This window comes from Polyodon spathula, chromosome 42, assembly GCF_017654505.1.
Source record: "Polyodon spathula isolate WHYD16114869_AA chromosome 42, ASM1765450v1, whole genome shotgun sequence".
NCBI lineage: Eukaryota > Metazoa > Chordata > Actinopteri > Acipenseriformes > Polyodontidae > Polyodon > Polyodon spathula.
In genome coordinates, this window is record NC_054575.1 from 961,584 (window position 1) to 982,481 (window position 20,898).

At 36.9% G+C, this 20,898-nt stretch overlaps 2 protein-coding genes and 1 long non-coding RNA gene across 4 annotated transcripts in view; all 3 read left to right on the forward strand.

The window, feature by feature from the left end:
- Positions 1-4,304, forward strand: part of LOC121305275 (caspase recruitment domain-containing protein 8-like) — a 22,909-nt gene extending 18,605 nt beyond the window's left edge. Inside the window, exons 10-11 of the mRNA XM_041236845.1 lie at positions 3,053-3,094; positions 3,836-4,304. Of these exons, the coding sequence (XP_041092779.1) occupies positions 3,053-3,094; positions 3,836-4,101 (308 nt within the window). The 3' untranslated portion in view covers positions 4,102-4,304. The remainder of the gene's footprint in view (positions 1-3,052; positions 3,095-3,835) is intronic.
- Positions 4,305-13,342: 9,038 nt separating this feature from the next.
- LOC121305336 lies at positions 13,343-15,675 on the forward strand. The gene is made up of 3 exons (XR_005948063.1): positions 13,343-13,431; positions 14,417-14,475; positions 15,290-15,675. It is a non-coding gene; the product is annotated as an uncharacterized LOC121305336 (long non-coding RNA).
- Positions 15,676-17,414: 1,739 nt separating this feature from the next.
- Positions 17,415-20,747, forward strand: LOC121305276 (zinc-binding protein A33-like). Of its 2 annotated transcripts, XM_041236846.1 has the most exons (6): positions 17,420-17,876; positions 18,798-18,893; positions 18,965-19,195; positions 19,519-19,541; positions 19,627-19,745; positions 20,086-20,746. In XM_041236846.1, the coding sequence occupies exons 1-6, from the start codon at positions 17,481-17,483 to the stop codon at positions 20,637-20,639; spliced, it is 1,419 nt and encodes a 472-aa protein (XP_041092780.1). In that variant the 5' UTR covers positions 17,420-17,480; the 3' UTR covers positions 20,640-20,746. The 2 variants fall into 2 exon arrangements, with proteins under 2 accessions (XP_041092781.1, XP_041092780.1); XM_041236847.1 differs by lacking the exon at positions 18,798-18,893 and having other exon boundaries at positions 17,415-17,876; positions 20,086-20,747.
- The last annotated feature ends 151 nt before the right edge of the window (positions 20,748-20,898 follow it).

A 20,898-nucleotide genomic window follows, 5' to 3' on the forward strand; every position in this document is an offset into this window, starting at 1 on the left:
TAATTACTTTACGGTTTCTGCTACAGGCCATATGACACTGGCTGTGACCTGAAAGACTGCGACTCGATTGCCTTATTTGATTTGAAAATCGTCTGAAACGATACAAGCAAATTCTTATAATAAATGGTTTGATTAAATGAGTAGCACACAACAAGCGTCAGTATGAAAGTTGAACATTTATTTCAATAAAGAAAAATGACAGGTTTTTAATGAAAACCCCTGGATCCTAACAAAAGTTAAAATGTGATTCTGTAATTTTGAAATACCGCTGCTTCAGATCATTATTACTGCTTGATAACAGTAACTATGTTACATTTAGTGTTGGTGTTGAACTTAAATGTGTTCAGGCCTGTCCGCCCCTGCTAACTTCCCACATTATAAATCAATAAAATTCTTCTTCTTCTTCTTCTTCTTCTTCTTCTTCTTCTTCTTCTTCTTCTTCTTCTTCTTCTTCTTCTTCTTCTTCTTAGTAATAATAATAATTAACTAATAGAGAATAAAAACAAACTAAGGTAACCACTACCTAGCCTAAATGTACTTCATATTTTTTAGTAATTTCCACAAACTGCCCAGTGCATTCTGTAATTCTGTTGCAGACACATAACGCTGATAACGTTAAATATTAATACAGTGCAGACCTTGGGTCAAACAAATGTTTGTATAGGGAGCAGTGTATTGTCTCTTTTATTAATCAGTGTCGCCCTTCTAGAGTCCTCCCGAATGCCTTTCCATTTTTGTATTTCATTTTAAACCGTTTATCTGCAAAACAGAATAGTAGTGCATACACAGAACAAAAAAGTGGAGAGGTAGAATATACAGCCCCACCCTGTAATCAAAGTGGGGGTCTCACGTTCTCCCTCTGCCCTATCGGTTAGGCGCCTATGTATACAGGCATATGTTTCTTCTTTTGGTCCTTTTTTTTGTTACTTTAATACATTTTTCTGCACATACTACTACTTTGTATATGATGTAGAATACGTGATTGTAAACATCTAACACTAGTACTACAATACTCTTTCAAATAAACTTGTTATAAATTTTGACTGCGCGGTTCTTAAGAACGGTATTGCTGTCATGGCTTGTGCCCCAGCACTTCTTTCTTTACAAATTAAGTGCTGCATAACGCTAACACTAACCCTAACCCTCTGCCCTCCATGGGAAGCTAGTCAACCTGACTTTAACATTGTATGGGTGAAAAAAATCACAGCTTCGAGCCGAGCTGTCCTCCATAAATAACAGATATATTTTTAGAAGTGTCCGTTTACACCATTGGCTAATTTACATGTGTTCAGTTACAATTGATTACACTTGACAGCAAGCATTATCACTTGTATCTGTAAGAACATAGCTAAACAGTGATGTCTAGCATATTTAGATGGTTCAGCTAAAACTGATTTAAATCTGTTAAACCGATTTTATGAATATGCCCCAGAATGTCTAGCCAAGTTTTTAATATAAGGCTACAAACAACCTTTTGTAACATCTTTCTCCAATCAGAAATTACATTTTGAAAACAAACCATGGTAACACTTTATATTGTGTCTAATTACCGTTTATTTACAAAGTCGTTACATAGCACATGCATGTGTACTTATACATAATTACAATGCTGTTATGAATGGTTACAATGTACTTAACATGTTCGTCCTTTTGCATGATATATGTAAGCACACATAAGAACATAAGAACATAAGAAAGTTTACAAATGAGAGGAGGCCATTCGGCCCATCTTGCTCGTTTGGTTGTTAGTAGCTTATTGATTCCAGAATCTCATCAAGCAGCTTCTTGAAGGATCCCAGGGCGTCAGCTTCAACAACATTACTGGGGAGCTGATTCCAGACCCTCACAATTCTCTGTGTAAAAAAGTGCCTCCTATTTTCTGTTCTGAATGCCCCTTTGTCTAATCTCTATTTGTGACCCCTGGTCCTTGTTTCTTTTTTCAGGTCGAAAAAGTCCCTTGGGTCGACACTGTCAATACCTTTTAGAATTTTGAATGCTTGAATTAGGTCGCCACGTAGTCTTCTTTGTTCAAGACTGAACAGATTCAATTCTTTTAGCCTGTCTGTATAGGACATGCCTTTTAAACCCAGAATAATTCTGGTCACTCTTCTTTGCACTCTTTCTAGAGCAGCAATATCTTTTTTATAGCGAGGTGACCAGAACTGCACACAATATTCAAGTTGAGGTCTTACTAATGCATTATACAGTTTTAACATTGCTTCCCTTGATTTAATTCAACACTTTTCACAATGTAGCCGAGCATCTTGTTGGCCTTTTTTTATAGCTTCCCCACATTGTCTAGATGAAGACATTTCTGAGTCAACAAAAACTCCTAGGTCTTTTTCATAAATACCTTCTCCAATTTCAGTATCTCCCATATGATATTTATAATGCACATTTTTATTTCCTGCGTGTAGTACCTTACACTTTTCTCTATTAAATTCATTTACCTTGTGTCTGCCCAGTTCTGAATCTTGTCTAGATCACTTTGAATGACCTTTGCTGCTGCAACAGTGTTTACCACTCCTCCTATTTTTGTGTCGTCTGCAAATTTAACAAGTTTGCTTACTATACCAGAATCTAAATCATTAATGTAGATTATGAATAGCAGAGGACCTAATACTGATCCCTGTGGTACACCACTGGTTACCACACTCCATTCTGAGGTTTTTCCTCTAATCAGTACTTTCTGTTTTCTACATGTTAACCACTCCCTAATCCATGTACATGTGTTTCCTTGAATCCCTACTGCGTTCAGTTTGAGAATTAATCTTTTGTGTGGGACTTTGTCGAAAGCTTTCTGGAAATCTAAATAAACCATGTCATATGCTTTGCAATTATCCGTTACCGAAGTTGCACAATTGTATCAGGAAAGGATTAGGTATAGAGTTAGGGGGGTTAGGGTTAAGGATACAGTTAGGATTAGGGATATGGTTATATCATGCAAAAAGTGTACACATTAAGTACATTGTAAGTTAGTACATGTGTATTTACAAAGTAACTACTATGTAAATACATAGTAATGTTACTTAAACCACTTTATATTTTCCAGGTGATTATCAGAGACTGTCTTTTGAAAAATCTGAGCCTGAAGGTAAGCTGTTAAATGGATAGCCTGCGTCACAATTAGTTGATATGTTTACAGATTTATATAACCAAAACAAATCCCTAAACTATAATGTTAACAACATTACTTAACATGAATCACTCACCTTGGAGCTTAATGTTTTTATGAAACAACATTTGCTGTATATCGTTGAACATAATTATATTCCTGCATTTCTAAGAAAACTTGAATGAAAACATAAGAACGTACAGTAAGAAATGTTAACAAGAGGAGGTTGTTTGACCCATCGACACTCATGCATTTCTTCGTAGCTGATTACTCTCAAAACTGTCAATTCGGGTCTTAAAAGCTCCAAATGATTCAGCCTCAGCAACATGACTATTGATCCTATTTCATACCTTCACCACTCTGTGTGAAGAAGTCAACACTGGAAACATGTGAATAAGGGAAGTATTGATTGATTTGAAGAAAAGGGGAGTGAGTTGCTTTCTCAGTATGAGTTCAAGTTAAAAGGAATTCATAATGTTTAGTGATTTTTTCATGCAATGGGTCCTATCACTGTGCTTTTAAAAATGTACAGTCTAGTCTGTGTTTTAATAAATAATCTATCGCATTAGTTTCATATAAGTGCTACCTTAGTCATTTGTACAAGGAAATCTGAAACCTACAAAGTGATAGCAATACGGTTTACTGGTATTATTTTATTAGTTCTATGTCATTTGAACTAAGGTATGAGCAAAATCCTGTGTGGGATTGTCTTTCTTCCAGGCGCTTGTTTTCTTCAGCAACATGAGTGCAGTGTGACTGAGAGACTCGGCATGATCCAACCAATACTCAGACAGCTTCTGCAAAGAGGGGTGATCAATGAGGAGGAGCAGGAGATGATCCTGCAGAGAGGAACAAGGATTGAGCAGAACAACACCTTGGTCTCTCTAGTAAAAAGGAAAGGCAGTCAGGCTGTGCAAGAGCTCTACAGAGTATTGCAAGACTGTGATCCATACCTCATTGAAGACTTGGAGAGCCAAGCTAGATAAACAGATAGACTTGTGCAAGGAACAGCTAACACTTGTTAACAAAGTTAAATGAATTCGGGGTTAAGCTATTTAAAGGTTATGTGTGTGAGAGGGTTTTAGACTTGGTATACATGTATAATAACTAACAACTACAAACACAAATGGCACTTCAAATGTATTATTTATAGCCTAAAATTGTCAATTATATGTCAATTACATGTCAAATAAATTCCAATCAATATACATACATGGCTTACTGTGCTTTTTTTTTTCTTTTAACCAAAAAAAGATTGCAAAAATGTACCATAAAATATTTAATCATTGAGACAGGAAGTGATGTACGTGACCTGCGACAATTAAGCTTTTTAATGAGAAAAGTGTTCATTAACGACCTCATTGACTCAATTTAAAAGCATTAGCGGATTTATTTAATTAACACCTTTCGTTTGAAATTCACCGGCGCTAAAGCTTTCGTTACTATGCCATGAGTTTGATACAAACGCTGGTTCTTTAAAATCCTGCCCATAGTTTTCTAACAGTGATAGTGCCCTCTCGATGAAAGCTCTACCGTGTGGAGACCACAAAAGTCTTGTCAGCGGTCACTGTCGTTTAAATAAACCATGTCAAGCTGTGCAAAGTCATTGGCCTTCGCTGGGTATTCCAGAAAGAGTATCAATTTCGTACAGAGGTGTCCTATCATGGTCCTGGACGGCCATTCCACTCCCGGTTTAACAGGTAACATTACATAATTAAGTACTTCAGGGTCTAGAAGGAAGTTTAGTAGGTTTAATTAAACAATTCAGTATAGAGTTGGAGCAAAGACCAGGACTGGAAGGTCCAGCTTTGGAAATTGGAGTTCTCACATAGAGAGGTTTTCCTGCAGGTAGATATATAACGGATATAAATGACACATCTTGAGGTATGTAATATAATACGTTTGCATGCTACTATTTATAAATTAATAACAAAAACTACTTTATTATACAATATGAGACCTACGAAGGGATGCCAATACACACAGTGGCTCTCAAAAGTATTCACCCCACCCCCCTTGGACTTTTGCACGTTTTATTGTGTTACAACATGGAATCAAAATGGATTTAATTAGGAGTTTTTGCCACTGATCAACACAAAAAAAAAAGTCCATAATGTCAAAGTGAAAAAAAAAAATCTACAAATTGTTCTAAATTAATGTCAATCCTACAGGAAGAAGTCTTGTACATTTTCTTTCTACTTTCTTTATTACTTTTTACATCAACACCAACGTCTGGGATATGTCACCATATAATGTTTATTTAAATAATTTACTGTTTGTCCTCTGGTTTTATATATATTTGAAAAAAATTTCAAATATATAAATAAATATTCTTTTCTACATCATAACAAGCATGGCCTGATTGAGACATTCCAGATCAACTAACCACAAATGCAAATGTTAAATACAGTTTGAACTGTCTAATAAGTTTAATGTGAAATGTTACTCGGGCAAAGTGCAGTTTATCCAGGGAATAGTACATGTGTGTCTAACACAGGGAAAGATGTTAGACACCCAGCTTTTTTCTTTTTAGACGCTAATAAAGTCAAGATTGGCTTGTGAATAAGTTTGTTTCATTAAAGGAAGTTAGATATAGTCAGATAGATAACCTTGAGTTAGCAAGTGTATCTTAAGCCTCTGATCACTGTGTACTTCATTATACACACCACAGGTGGTTACCACAGACATTGTTTTGCATACAGCATACTGAAATATCCATCACTGTATTGGTATTGCTTCTACTGCACTGCGTCTTTCACAGACCGCAACAACCCTGACCATTAAACATTGCAAACAAGTTCAGCAAGTTTCCACCAACACTCTAACCACGGAAAAAAAAAAAAAAAAAAAAAAAAAACTTTGCACCGTTTCTATTTCTGCAAACCTTAACTGAAATTAACATCAAACTGCTATTGCATGAAGCCTACCTTTAAAATGCAATAAAACCACTCAGGTGCATCAGGGTCCAATATAAATCCTCTACACAACCCGCTTTTTTTTTCTCATTTTCCATATAAAAAGCAGCACGCCACTTCAATTTGTTTTTTAAGTCTTCCTCTCCTTTCTCAAATATTTTGTATTGCCTTTATACACAGACAGACTATAATCAAAATGACATGAATAAATAAATATTTGACCAGAATGAGCTTCATTCACGGTTTTTTAAGTGCTGCACAAATGACACAGGTCCTGAGCTTTTTATACTGTAAATAATGTAGTGATCAAATGCAGTACAGGAATCTGTAAGACTTTACATTGTGTCCAGTTACTGTGTATTTACATAGTAGTTACTTAGTATATACATCTGTACTTACACATAATTATAATGTTATTATGCATAGTTACAATGTACTTTTTTTGCATAATATCTCTAATCCTAACCGAAGACAAACCTTTTCCTTAACCAACTCTACACCTAAACCTAATCCTAACCCTAACTCTTTTCTGATACAATTATTTACTTACATATATAGTGCAAAAAAAGTTACATACATTATAACTACGCATAATAATATTGTAATTATGTGTAAGTACACCTGTATTTACTGTGTAACTACTATGTAAATACACAGTAATTAGAGATAGTTACAGCATCATTTTCAAAAGGGGGGAAATAAGAGCTAGGTCACAAAAATATTTTTAAAGCTTGATTAATGTAATCAAGTCACTTGATTTATATTTTTAAAGCATCAATAAGTGAATACATGATTCATTTCATCTAAAACCCTTGAAAGCCATATATTTAGTGACCCCAATCAGGTTTAAGAAATCACTTTGAGTTCTTATTTTGCCCCTTTCGGAAAAGCATGCTGTTGCTGTCAAGTGTTATCAAGCAAAAACACCTGAATACATAACCAAACTTTGTTAAAGGAACAGAGGAGTCATTTCTGGTGAATATTTGAAGTATGACAGACATTATGGGCGGAGATAATTCGGAACAACTTCCAGCTTTACATGAAGTTATTCAGCTGAGAGCTTGATAGATACTGGTTTCAAAGACATATCATTTGGAGGCAGTCTGAAAGAGATTAGAAAATAAATTGTGATTCAAAAGGATTATCAGAAAATATAATACATTGCAAGGTACGTATGAGTATTGAAACCTGTAAGAAATACTAAATAACTAGGTGGGAAAAAACGCAAACGTTTCATTGAGAGGTCTTTTTCAATGTCTGAAAGCTTTTATTTAATGTTATATTTAATGTATTTCTTAATTCAGGTTTATTGAGTGCTTTACAGCTGTGGATGAAATACTTTAAACGAATCCACGCAGTTATTAAACATTCTCGTGTCATGTATTATTCGTAATGCTGACGTTTTATTTGTACATTTTATTTCTAGAAAGTGAACGGTAAAGATCGGTATTTAACATTTTTTTTTTTTTTTTTTTTTTTTTTTTATGTCATCTGAATATAAATGTAGTTGTTCTTTTTAGCATTGTCCAAAAGTAGTTTTCTGGATTTCTGATGTGGTAATACTACACAAATCAAAAAGTTCACTCTGCAAAACCTGAAAATTGTGATGTTAATTTAGCTTACAGGAGTAAACGGGTGTTTTTGATAGCTTTTTGCTCCAGCGCAAAATGTTCTACTGATTTTCTGAAAGTAATTGTAAATGTTTAAAGGTGCAAATCTAGCAAGCGACAATGTAGGTATGGAAAAGATAAATCAAATTCTAACTTATTTTCAGTTTTGAAATATTAGCTTGAGTTTCTCTGCAGTTCGAAAAAGTGGAGTGAATTTTGCACTGGAGCAAAAAATGTAAATGTTTCTCCTGTAATATGTTTCTTTATTTCCTAACTTCGTTCCAGGTGTTCAGAGCAGACAAGCACAACACCTGTATTTGATTTGTGGAAACTCTACTAAGTAAACTGTATTGCTTGCTTTCAACAGCACAAAATCATACATCAAATTATTACTCCCTCCCCATACATTGCATACCAACAAGAATTATCATTGTAAGATGTCTTGTAGTGAAAAGCAAGTTAGAATTGTCTTTAAGTAGAAATTCTCTGTTGTTGAAAGCAAGTAATAGCATTTATTTAGTCAAGTTTCCATATTTCTGATTAGTAGTACAACAAATCAGTTTCTGCGCATTGCCAACTTAGGTGAAGGTCCCATTCCTATTTTGAAATCAGTACAATACTACAACATTCTAAGTTCTGGTTAATATATATATATATATATATATATATATATATATATATATATATATATATATATATATAATATATATATATATATATATTACACAATATGTGTTATGTGGTATGTGTCTTATAAATATAAATTATAGTTCATTTATAAATTGTACTTTTAAACCATCTGCACTGTAAACCTGATTAAAAATAAAATAGTATGCAACACATTTTAAACACATCTTAGAATTATTTTTAGTGTTTGAATATATACTTTAGACACTCAAAAAACATGATTTAAATATGTTTAAAATATGTTTTTTGAGTAAGTATTATCTAATAAACATTTAGTTCTATGTGTATTAAAGATAAATAGCTTCAGGACACTGGTAATTATTACGGGAATGTGACCGTATTCATATTCTAGTGTACTATGGGCTGTTCAATTCAGTGTAACATTTTAAAATGTTCGATTTCTGTCATTAAATGTTTTTTTTTGTTTTGTTTTTTTTCATCTTCTGGTACATATCCCTGTCGTTTCTCCAGTAGTTTTTTTTTTTCTTTTTTTTAAGGTTAATGGTCTTTTTGACAAATATCCAGAGAGGAAATATTAAATTCACTACTTTGCCATACACTTAGCAACTATTATTTAAAATAACAAAATAATGACTACAAGACATTTTAGTAAAATGTTTGTTTTGAAAATAAGTGTTTATGGAAATAAGTCAGTATGATTAAAAAATTAAAATTTATGACTTTTAAATTAACAACTTGCTTTCTGAACAAGCTTCTTCTTCTTTATTATTATTATTATTATTATTTATTATTATTATTATTATTATTATTATTTGAAGCTATAGTTAGATATGTTAGGTTACAAGTGTAACCCTAGTTCCCTGAATGATTATGATTTCCATTACATGAGAGTAGATGTTGAACTTCATGCTGATTTGAACTTTGAAGATAAGCACCAACTAAGACATAGCTTTACAGTAAACTAATGTGATCCATCTGCATCTCCATCCATTTGCGTTTCTTTCCATCCGATGATGTAGATATCCTTCTGCCTGGTGTTGATTGCTGAAGTGTAATGCTGGCTCCAGGGATCAGCTCATTTTGCCTCCCCAGCGCATCAGCACACACAACGGCTGTGATGCTGGCTCCGGGGATCAACCCAGTGCGCTCTCCCCAGCGCATCACCATGACAACTGTCTGGATTGAATGGGAGAACATCATATGCTGATCTGATGAGGAAACTGCTCCTGCTCTGTTTCATTGTCCACAGGTCTTGCCAGCCGATCTTGCATTGTTACACACTTTCCCATCTCATCCATTCTCCCTGCTTGGCCTGGGAAACGGCCTTTACACACCTGATCCTCTCCTCCTGCTTTTGCACCTCAATGACTACCAGCTTCCTCTTTTGAGCTGGGGTTGCCTTGTGCCATGTAGGAGAGGCTGAACTGGGACCAAAACCTCCTTTTCCATCCTGAAAGAGAAGACGACCACCAACAATACTTTTGGGCTATGCCTGCCACAGGTCAGGTATTCACTGAGCATTTTATGTCAGAACCCTCGAAGGCGACCGATGCGACCTCCCAGGAGACAGCAGACGAGGGACATCTCGAGACCGCAAAACCACAGTTAGAGGTGCGAGCATGCAACCTCAAGGACTTAGTGCCTAATGAAGGCATAGAGGGATCTACCACATTAACAGTAGAATCGCTAGGTTTACGCTACTACCTAGAACCACTGACAGCAGTCATTTTGGCTGGTACATTTTAAACAGCTTCGATGAAACTGAAAGACAAACTCAAAAGACGTATTCATGAACATCATATCTAACATTTGCATAACAGAAACACCATATTTAAATTTAAAAAATAAACATAAAAGGCTTTATTTTCAAAAAAATTAATAAAATAAACATTTGAAAAGAAAATAGTGTGTAAACTGGTATAAAAATGTAAAACCAAAGTAATTATTTACAAAAATAACATCAAAAAGAAAATATGAATGTGCATTCAGTGAAACATACTGGTGTTTCACACTGGGCACAGATATCAGATGTTTTATTTTTGTTGCATTAATTTACCTGGCATTGTTTTCTGCTGGGTGTGTCACTATATGCAGGCTGAGCTGCGTTTTCCTAATGCTTTGCAATTTCCTGATAAAAATGTTTCTGCTAAGGCTCTGTGGCTAGCATCAAGATGAAATCTCTCCTACTGATATTTTTCCTGGTGCAATTCTTGTACAAAACAAAGGAATTGACAGCTGCCATGTCCAGTACATTGTAAAATACAGCAACTGGACATTGATTTCACTGAGTACTAAGTTTTGCGCAGATGGTGGAAACTCTCTTCTCTCTTTGTTTACTGTTCCAACCAGATTGTTTTTTTCTGCTAATTACAGTAAAATAAAATCTAAATTGTCATTGGTAACATTTATTCTTTTTCCTAAGTACAGTTACATCACCCAGTCTCTGACCAGCTGGGCGAGTTTCATCTTTACACAGGTAGGGTATTGTCCGCTTACCATAGCCATAACTTGATCCCAAATTTGACAGGTGTGCTTTTGTCAGGAACAGCAGATTGTCCATGTAGTGTTTTATGGTTAGCTATAAAGTAGGCAATGTTGTTTTCAATGAAGTCGTTCCAAATTTGTGATGCCAGGGCAAATATATCTGTAGTTGCTCTCAAATCCAAAACGCAAAAATCTCAAGATTTCAAAATTATTGTAATAGTAATAGAATAAGACATCAGACTACAGTGCTCCCTCGCTATAATGCAGGTCTTTAGGGACAAAACAATATGAGTGTTCTAACCGAAGAGCGTTATAAATTTGATTAAACTACACAATAAAATAACTCCCTCACTATAATGCAGATAGAATGAAGCAAAAAGGTTACTTTCCATGCATTAGCCATGCATAAAACATCATGTAATCAACGCTATATTTTTTACATAAAAAAATTAAAAAAGGTAACATTCCCACTCATGCATCATTTTAATTAGCAGTTTTTAAACTAAAAATAGCCTGGCTAAACGGCAGTCTGGAGTTCAGTTCGAAGCGACAGACAAGCAAACCAAGTGCGAGAAGGAGAGCGGGTCGGGAGAGGGGAAGAGGGAACGGGCTCGCCCCAGGTTCCGCTGCCGGAGCGGGGCTGAAGTGTCTCGTCTCCCAGAGAAAGCCGCAGCTCCTCTCGCAGCAAAAAAGTAAATACATTAGGAAAGACAACCACGTAATATTTACAGACTTAGTTATAAAACAAATGCTGAATAAGATGTCTGTGTTATAAAGTGCCAGCGCAGCATTTCTTCACTTCAGATACACTATCAAAAGGGAGAAACAGAAACGGAAGTTAGACTGAGAAGTTGGTTATAGTTTGAACAACACTGGTACTGTATTTACTGTAGAAATATTGCATAAATCACTAGTATATGGAATTGGGGGACATACTGTAAGAGCGTTATAACTGAGAGCCTTATTGCGAGGGAGCACTGTATATATGCTCATGTAGACAGACAGACAGCAGTTCTCCAAGGAATTGACAGGATTACAACAGATATTTGGATAATACATATCTAGACTTCAAGAGCAATATTATTAGAATATGTACTGCTGTAAACTGCCACAGAAGCCCGGGGCAGTGGGGATTGGGACTGTTCGAGTCACCGCATATGTCAAAGGTGGACGCCTCGTTCTGTCTCGCACCGGAGCACTGAAAGTGAACATTGAGACTACCTGCTGAGATGCCTCATGTTCTCGGTCAGAGCATTGTAAGGTCTCCTCCAATGAATGGGAGACCAGGGATGTGAAGCACTAGGGGCGTTAACTAGTGGAGTGCTGAGTCACCGAAGCGCCAAAGCAGTGAGGGCACTGAGGCACAGAGGCACGAGTATGCCGAGCACTGAGTGTGCAAGTACCAAGGGTACAGAGGACAGGCCCCTAGTCTTAATCGTGTGCAGTCACACAACCCAGGGTACCACATAGCACACGCTGGGGTGAATACACAGGCTTGGGTGGCTGCTGTCAAGTAACAGGAGATCAGTACAGAGAGGAGCGCAAGGTGCTGCACCAGGGTGCAGCACGGGCGATAGCCTGGCCTGGACCGCCTGCAGTCACACAACCGGGGCAGCGCTCAGCATACACCGAAGTGGAGAACAGGCTGAAAGAGCTGCGGTAGGCATGGGCTGAGCTGCTAAGAGACAGTTAGACAGATAAGAAGGCGGGCGGGCTGAGAAGTCTACTCAACAGCGAGGCAAGTTAGAACCAGGCCCCAGTGGAGGATGCACATATTGTCTAGCTGTTATTATTAGTATTAGAGCATTAGAAGAAAAAACACACACTCTCACACACACACAACAGTCAAGCTGTGGGGGTAGAACAGTCAGCATGCCAGGTGTTTTATTTTAGGCCAAGCCTTCTGAGCGGACGAGCCCAGACAACAGCCGACTCAACAGCAGGTCACGGGAGAGCCAGGTCCCGGTGGAGGAAATCAAGCATCTCTGTTTTTTTTTTTTCAAGCTGCAAATATCAGGAGAAATACACACACAACAGCAGATGCTGTGAGTTTATAAAGCAGTCTGTGATACAAAGCGATGCAGACTCGTGGAAAAGAAAAAAGATTTAACGAAGCTCAGTTGTGCAATGATTATAGCTCAGTTCACAGAAGCAGAGTTACTGATCCCAGGGAAGTGGCAAGCTGACTTTCAGCAACATTTTCTTAAAAATAAAGCAGGGGAACTACAGTAAACTCCAGTGAGAGCTATTTCATACAGACTCAATCACAGCAGCTGGACAGGTTAGTACCGTACCTTACCGTACCATACCTTACCGCGGTGAGAAGCAAAAGAGGAAGTGAGCTCCATGGAGTGACTATTTGATTTCTTGGGAGGCGGGACAGAGGACGTCATTCCCGGAGGGGCCTATCAGCATCTCTGACATAAAATGCTCAGTGAATATCTGACCTGAGGCAGGCTGATCCCAAAAGTATTGTTGGTGGTCATTTTAGAATTAAATGGGAATGAATAATATATGTAGTATTCTAATAATCTAATACTATTTTTCATATATATGGATAGGATGGCGCCTGTGTTGGAAATAGCAATTGGCCTCTCCATCATTATTGCAACTGCAATCCTGCTTTCTGTCTGCAATTGGTGCTTTCGAAAACAGATAGGTAAGCAATTCAAAACTGTACTCCAATCATCACATGTAAGAAATCGAGGATACAGTATAATTGTTAGTTTGTATCGTACATGTGTTTTTAGATAACCTGTTTCACTCATAAGCAAAAGGCCATTTATTTGTATTTAGAGTGACATTTCACTCAAAGTTGACCTTTTTCATTTTGCTATGATATATAAATTTAGTATTTACGCTACTCCAGTGATAAAGAAAGTCAGAGGAGGGGTATATCTGTTCAAGTATTAATACTGGCATTTCTGGTCAGTCTGGGTGAGAGAGGACAGGGTATAGCTTGAAGCCTTGCTAAGCCTAACGTTTGCTGTTTATTTATTTATTTATTTATTTATTTATCATTGTTGTCTGCTACTTTAGATGTTAATAGTTAAACTTCTTAGTAGTATGTATGGTTTATTCTTTTTTTTTTTGTTCTTGTTCTTAATAAAAACATGAATTTGTGCCTTTTGTTCATGCCTGCTTTCCTGCATAACATCACACGTCGCTGGCTGCATCTTCTACAGTGGGTTTAAATATTCAGAATGAATCAATAGATACAAGTCAGGAGGGAGGGACACTGCCAAACTGCACTGGGAAAGGTCGTTGATTTAGTATTATTTTTTATTTTTTTTTAAATGGGAAAGGTGTTAAGTCAACATAAATCGAATAACCGTTTCCAGTATTCTCTGGTGTTGGCTATGCACCTAGTTCATTTGTGCTGGATTGGGGGTGTTTTATCAGTTTGTATTTGTTAAAACTGAAAATCCGAAGCTCTATTTATAGTGAACCTTTATTGTTAACCAAATACAATATTGAACTCATGCCATGCAGTGGCAAAGACAAGTGCATTATTTTCACTTGCAGCAGCTTTGCATTGCTCGTGTGCAAGTTTGCTTTCTTACTGACCAGACGGAACTCCTTCATTCTGTACCCCAGCAGGGGGCATTGTGTAGCATTGCCCTGAAAGATTTCTTCTGTTTCAGGTGACTATGTTGATGTCCTGTGGCCGATACCTGAGCCCAAAGATGACACCCAAAACAGGGTATTCCAAATTCAAAGCTCCGTAGAACAATCCAGAGAGCAGTTGCACATTTTTGTCTTCAGTCTAGACACAGTGCTTGTTTACAATCACCTTCTTTTTGTGACCGTCACTGCATTCAGCAAGCAATGTTACATTTTACATATTGAGTATGCATTTAAATAATGTACCTATTCATTTAGCATAATCCCACATTATCTAAGGCATTTAGCCAAATAATTCTGATGTTACCTTAGAATTGTCCATGCAAAATATTCAAAACCCTTGAGGTGCTTTTTTGCAAGTTTGCTAGCTAAGCTGGTGTATTGAAAAAAAAAAAGTTATCTTGGTAATATTAGATTATATGCAAAATATTAATCAGATTTGAAGGATGATCTCAGAAAGAAAGAGTTAAGACTGTTTGTGTTTTGTTTTAACAATGTATTGTGATTTTTTTTTAAGTAGATGTCACTATTTTCTACATTTCTTCACACCTTTGGTCAGAGCAAGGGGAAAAAAAGTATAAATTGAATACAACTAGCAAGAAACAATTTAATTGCAGACCTTACAGTTCTTAAAAGTTCCTTGCTAGTTAATAACATATGCCCTTACTGTAATTTTAAATGGAAATATATTTTAATTTAGAAGGATTGCTGAATTAGACTGCAAAGGTTTTTCAATGAATGGCTGATAGTGTGACTATAAGTACAATTGTATAATTTAGTAAAGCTGATAATGAATTTTTAGTTCACAGCTGATTTTGAAAATATGAATTTTCTGACCTTTTAATTTATAATTGGATCTGTCTAATTTCACTCTAATTCTTGTGTTTTGACAGATTGATAATGACCCCCAGGGCATTATATATGCAGACATACAGTGGATGGGTTCCTCGAACAACAAACCTTTTTTAAAAGACGTCCCATTCAATCACCAGGAAAATAATCGAGAAGAGAACGTTCTTTACTGTAACGTTTCACTGTCATAAATCTTTTAAATATATTTTTTAAATAATAATAGTTGAAAATAAATGTATTATGTACAAGGACCTTCTCATATATGACACGTTATCAGTTTTTCCCGCAAGATCCATAACAATGTAACCAATGTAATTTTCAACCAAATGCACACTATTGTGTATTATAGTTACTGATGAGCGCTTAGCTCTGAGCCAATGCTCCCAAACATGAGTTATTGTTTCAACATCACAGAGCACTAAAACCACGTGAGCCCCAGTGACCTAATATATAAGGCACTGTTTTTCTAAAACAGATGAACAATTAAAAAATGAACATGAACAATAGCTTGTTTTTGACTGACAACCCAGTTATTTGATTACTAGGGTTATGTGCTAGGCTCTGAGGGATTCACCTCAGGGAAACACTGCTGGGATGTGGAGATAGGGAAAAAAAATGTACTAGATTCTGGGTGACAAAATAGTTCAGTTAGCTGAAAGGGAATCCTAGGAGCAAGGTACTGGACTGTAACCCTGTTGGATGGGGATCAGTACTGGGCAAGGACTGCACCAGAGACAAGACTCACTCTGGAGAAGAAACCCCAGAAGACCAATTGGACTGTGACAGTGGGAGGTGGCATTCTTTGATGCCAGTGATATGAGAACTGTTTACATCATGACTCTGCCCCCCTACGAATGTGAAGGCAGTTATAAAAGTAGACCAGCCCAATGTGTTCATGATGAGCAATAATAATAATAATAATAATAATAATAATAATAATAATAATAATAATAATAATAATAATAAACCTGTGGCTCTGATGGCCACTGCACATGGATAGGGGGTGTGAGGTGTGGCAGTTAAAGATGGAGTTTCAGTAAACATAATTTCCTCCTGGGTTAACATTAGAAGCCCCACAGTGGTCATTTTGGCGGTTTTTGGCTTTAAAATGTAATTTTCTCCAGTCGTGTAACACATATGGGTCTGCGCGTTCATGTACCTTTATTGTCCGTATGTATTAAATATTCTCACAGAGCATTCTCCACTGCAAGTTATAATGTATATAGCTCAGGGACTGGGTGCTGGATATTAAGGCAGTGATGTAAAGGACACACACAAAGTGATTTGTTTGGGGTACGGGAGGATGTGGAGCTAAAGCATTATTGTCAACTCTGCAGGTCATACTAGACCTACCAACTGAACTGAGGGATGAGCTAGACGCCCACGTCAATCTATTCTCTGCACTACTTAGCCTCTGGTTCCTTTTTAACCACAGTTGGAATGTCTGGAGGGATAGCCCAAACCATCGTTTCCAGAGGGCTAGGAACATTTCTGGATGAAAAGGGCAGGCCAGTACATATCATTTCCTAAGGATGCTCACATAACTGATGTTGGCTGAGGCTTTTCCAAACAACTCTGTTTCATGCTGAGTGACTTCAGCATAAGGACTTTCAGCTCCTTCTCAGGAAACTTTTATTTTCCATGCGCCGAGAGGACTTTGCTGTCCTTTATCTGACTTTGTTCTTTTTTTTTTGGTTTGTATTGTCGTGCTCCACAAATGTCATACAGTGACTACTGCTCACTGTACTCCTAACTCTGCAAGTGTGGCTGCTAAATAGACCAATGCACTCATTGAAACCTTCATTATCATAATTGCATAACATTATTTCTGAGTAATTTGCATTGCTCTTAAGCTTATATAGGGTACAGTGTAAAATAATTGCCTGGCAGCAATGCAATTTGAATTAAAACTGAATATAAAAGCAATAGAATATTGCCCCTTGTGGCATTGGGTATATCACAACTGAGCAGTAGAAGGCTGTGTTTTTTTGGTTTTTTTTTTTTTGGTTAAACAGGTTTCATTTAGAAATACATTTATAATTAAGTATGGACATCGTTAAAGTATTGAACTACTAAAATGTAGAACAAAAATGTAAATTCCAATTTAAAAAAATGTTGTTAAATACTGCATCTGTAATAACAAAGCAGAATGAAAGTGAAAGTAGGTTGAAGTTCTTATCTGATGATAAGGAGCCATTAGAGAGAGCAAGGCAGGGTGTGACTTGTACAGAAATGGCAGCCAACACTTCTCGTCTGGAAGAAGAGCTTTCCTGTGCTGTGTGCTGTGAGATTTTCAAAGATCCTATAACTCTTCGTTGTAACCACAGCTTCTGTAAAGCATGTCTGGATCGCTACTGGCAAGATAAGAAAATCAAGCAATGTCCAGTGTGCAGGAAGGTGTCCCCAGGCCCCCAGCTGCCTGTGGATTTCAGGCTCAGGAATATTGTGGAGTCCTTTTTAAAAGAACACAGACAGAAACCTACTGGAATATTCTGCAGTCTGCATGATGAAAAATTGAAGCTGTTCTGTGTGGATGACAACAAGGCTGTCTGTGTAGTTTGTCAAACTTCTGAGAAACATGAGAATCACAAGTTCCAGCCAGTCGAGGAAGCTGCACGGGATTATAAGGTTTGAAACCAAGTTTTTGTACATGCAGACATTCTATTGTAAAAATAAATAAATAAATAAGTACTTAACTGACTTTACACGTGATTGGTATACAAATACAAACACGTACATAAAATCGACGATGACATTTCAACCCCCTCTGTCTCTCTACAATCGTATCCTAATGTACCCTGTCACAGGGCTGAATTGATTATTGAATGTCACCAAGCTGTAAAAGTAACCAGAAGTGACAGGACAGCCCTTGAATTTTCTCAACCCCTTTCAACTTAAAATATGTTGCGTGTGACACACAGAGTTCAATAATTTCAGTCTGAACCATATCAAGTTGCAGTATTGCAACTGAAACGTCAATTTACAGAAAACAAAGTATGCTGGATAAATCGCTGAACCTGAAAAACAGTTCTAACCACAAAGCCTAAAAACGGTTGTTGCCTTAGCAACCTACTTCTGCCAATGTCTGCTTTCACAATGACTGATTTCCTGTTGTTTACACACTGACGTTCTATGAACTCATAAGTTATAGTACATGGTCACATAAATATATTCATACAACACCAATCTACAGAAAACAAAGAACTTTGGATACATCTTTCCAACCATTTCAATTTAAGCAAGAAAAGATAATATGTTCAATTCATTTTTAAATATGACCAAAACTCGTGGAAAAAAAAAAAACATTAGTATCGTCTTCCCCTACACATAAGTGTGATGAAACCTATTAAGAATAATCTTTAGCAGCAGTTCAGTATCATACTATAAGTTGAAGGTTGTCACACAATGTTTTTTACATACTTTGGATTCCAGGTCTGACTGCTGGCAACCCCAGTGCTGAGGGGATTTCTCACACACTTCATTCATACTGGCACTATACAGATATGTGTTGACAGTAATGTGCAAGCTCTGGGTTTCATTTCATTTCAGGAAGAACTCAAAACCACAATGAAGCCCTTGCAGGACAAGCTGGAATCATTTAATAAAGTTAAAAATGAATGTGATAAAACAGCAAAGCACATCAAGGTAAAAATACAGAACACACATTTTCATTCAACACCCAAACCAACTTTAAAGAGTTCTTTTACTTGTTGTAGAAACAAGCCCAGCAAACAGAGAGGCAGATAAAGGAGGAGTTTGAAAAACTTCACCAGTTTCTACGAGATGAAGAAAAGGCCAGGATAGCTGCACTGAGGGGGGAAGAGGAACAAAAGGGAAAACTCCTCGAAGACAAGTTGGAGAATATTACAAGAGAAATAGCAACCCTTTCAAACACAATCACAGATTTGGAGCGGGAATTGAAAGCAGAAGTAGTATCATTCCTTCAGGTAAAACACTTATAAACACACAGTCACGTTGTTCTTGTGATCACTGAGAATCCAATGCTTGTGTCACTCCTTCTGATATACAAATAAAACAAGAAAAATGGCCCATCAGTACAGTTCATTAAAGCTGCTGAAGGAAATTAAAAGGAGGGTTGTTTCTGTGAAGCCACCTTCTCCACTTCAACATATCTCATTAATCACTCGCTTAGCTTTTCAGTGTAATAAAAACTCTAGTGCTGTGCAACCAGGGATGCTTTGCTTCTGTTCATAAAAACACAAACGTCTTGAATTTAACTTTAACACTATTTTGTTTTTCATTGTTTCAGAGCTACAAAGATACAAAGAGAAGGTATGTAAGATATTGCCTTTCTTCCTATTTTGTATTGAATTGAATGCAAACACCTAGCAGCACTAACTCCTGAATATTATTGCAGAGCCGAGCGCACACTGCAGGATCCACAATGTGTTTCAGGGGCACTGATAGATGTAGCCGAGCACCTGGGCTCTCTGAAGTACAAAGTCTGGGAGAAGATGTTGGGAATTGTTCAACACAGTGAGTGCTGTGGGGCAGCATCACAGAGGAGATGAAGGAAAGGCGGGGGGGATATATATATATATATATGTAGAACTCTGTGTACAAACTCTCAGCCAATCGGGGCAAGATTTTTTACACACATTGAATACATCTGGTTTAAATGTTTAGAAGCTGCTTCTGTGATATTTTAACAGTCAAATTTCTGCTTTTAAAAATTATTTGATGTTGAATATTAATATTTGAAAAGAAGTGTTGCTAAATGGAATATGCAATTCCTGTCTCATAATTTATTAAAATACTTTCAGGTGTGCAGGTAGATGTTCTCATTTCTAATCATGTCTCTCCTTTCCCCTCTCAGCTCCAGTGACTCTGGATCCAAACACAGCACACCCTGCTCTGATACTGTCTGAGGATCTAACAAGTGTGAGACACAGTGATGATAGACAGCAGCTTCCTGACAATCCAGAGCGGTTTCATCCCTGTGTTAATATGTTGGGTTCTGAGGGATTCACTTCAGGGAAACACTGCTGGGAAGTTGAGGTGGGAAACAAAACTGACTGGACCCTAGGTGTGACAAAAGAGTCCAGTAAGAGGAAAGGGGGCATCAAGCTGAACCCAGAAGAAGGATACTGGGTTATAGCCCTGAGGGACGGGGATCGGTACAGTGCATATATCTCACCAGTGACACAACTCACTCTGGAGAATAAACCCCAGAAGATCAGAGTTCAGCTGGACTGTGACGGGGGCAAGGTGGCATTCTTTGACGCCAGTGATATGAGACCTATCTTCACTTTTAAAGAGCGATTTACTGAGAGAATGTTTCCATATTTCTCTCCTTACCTAAATAAAAATGGAAAAAACTCTGCCCCCCTTAAAATCTGCCCTGTGAAGGCAGTTATAAAAGTGGACTAGTCTGATGTGTTGGGTATCAATGAGAATTTCATTATAAAAGTAAAAAAATATATAATGTTCTTTATGATGCCAGTGTTAGTGGTTATAAACACAATAAAAATAAATATTCCACATGGAAGGAAATAACAGAACAATTGATGGTGTCTCTTTATTTCACCTTAATTTTAATCAGTCACAGGGCGCACCACACACTGCTTTAGTATTTCTGTAAAATGATGCTTCTTTGTTTTAATAATGATGTTAAGAATAACTTTCTCAG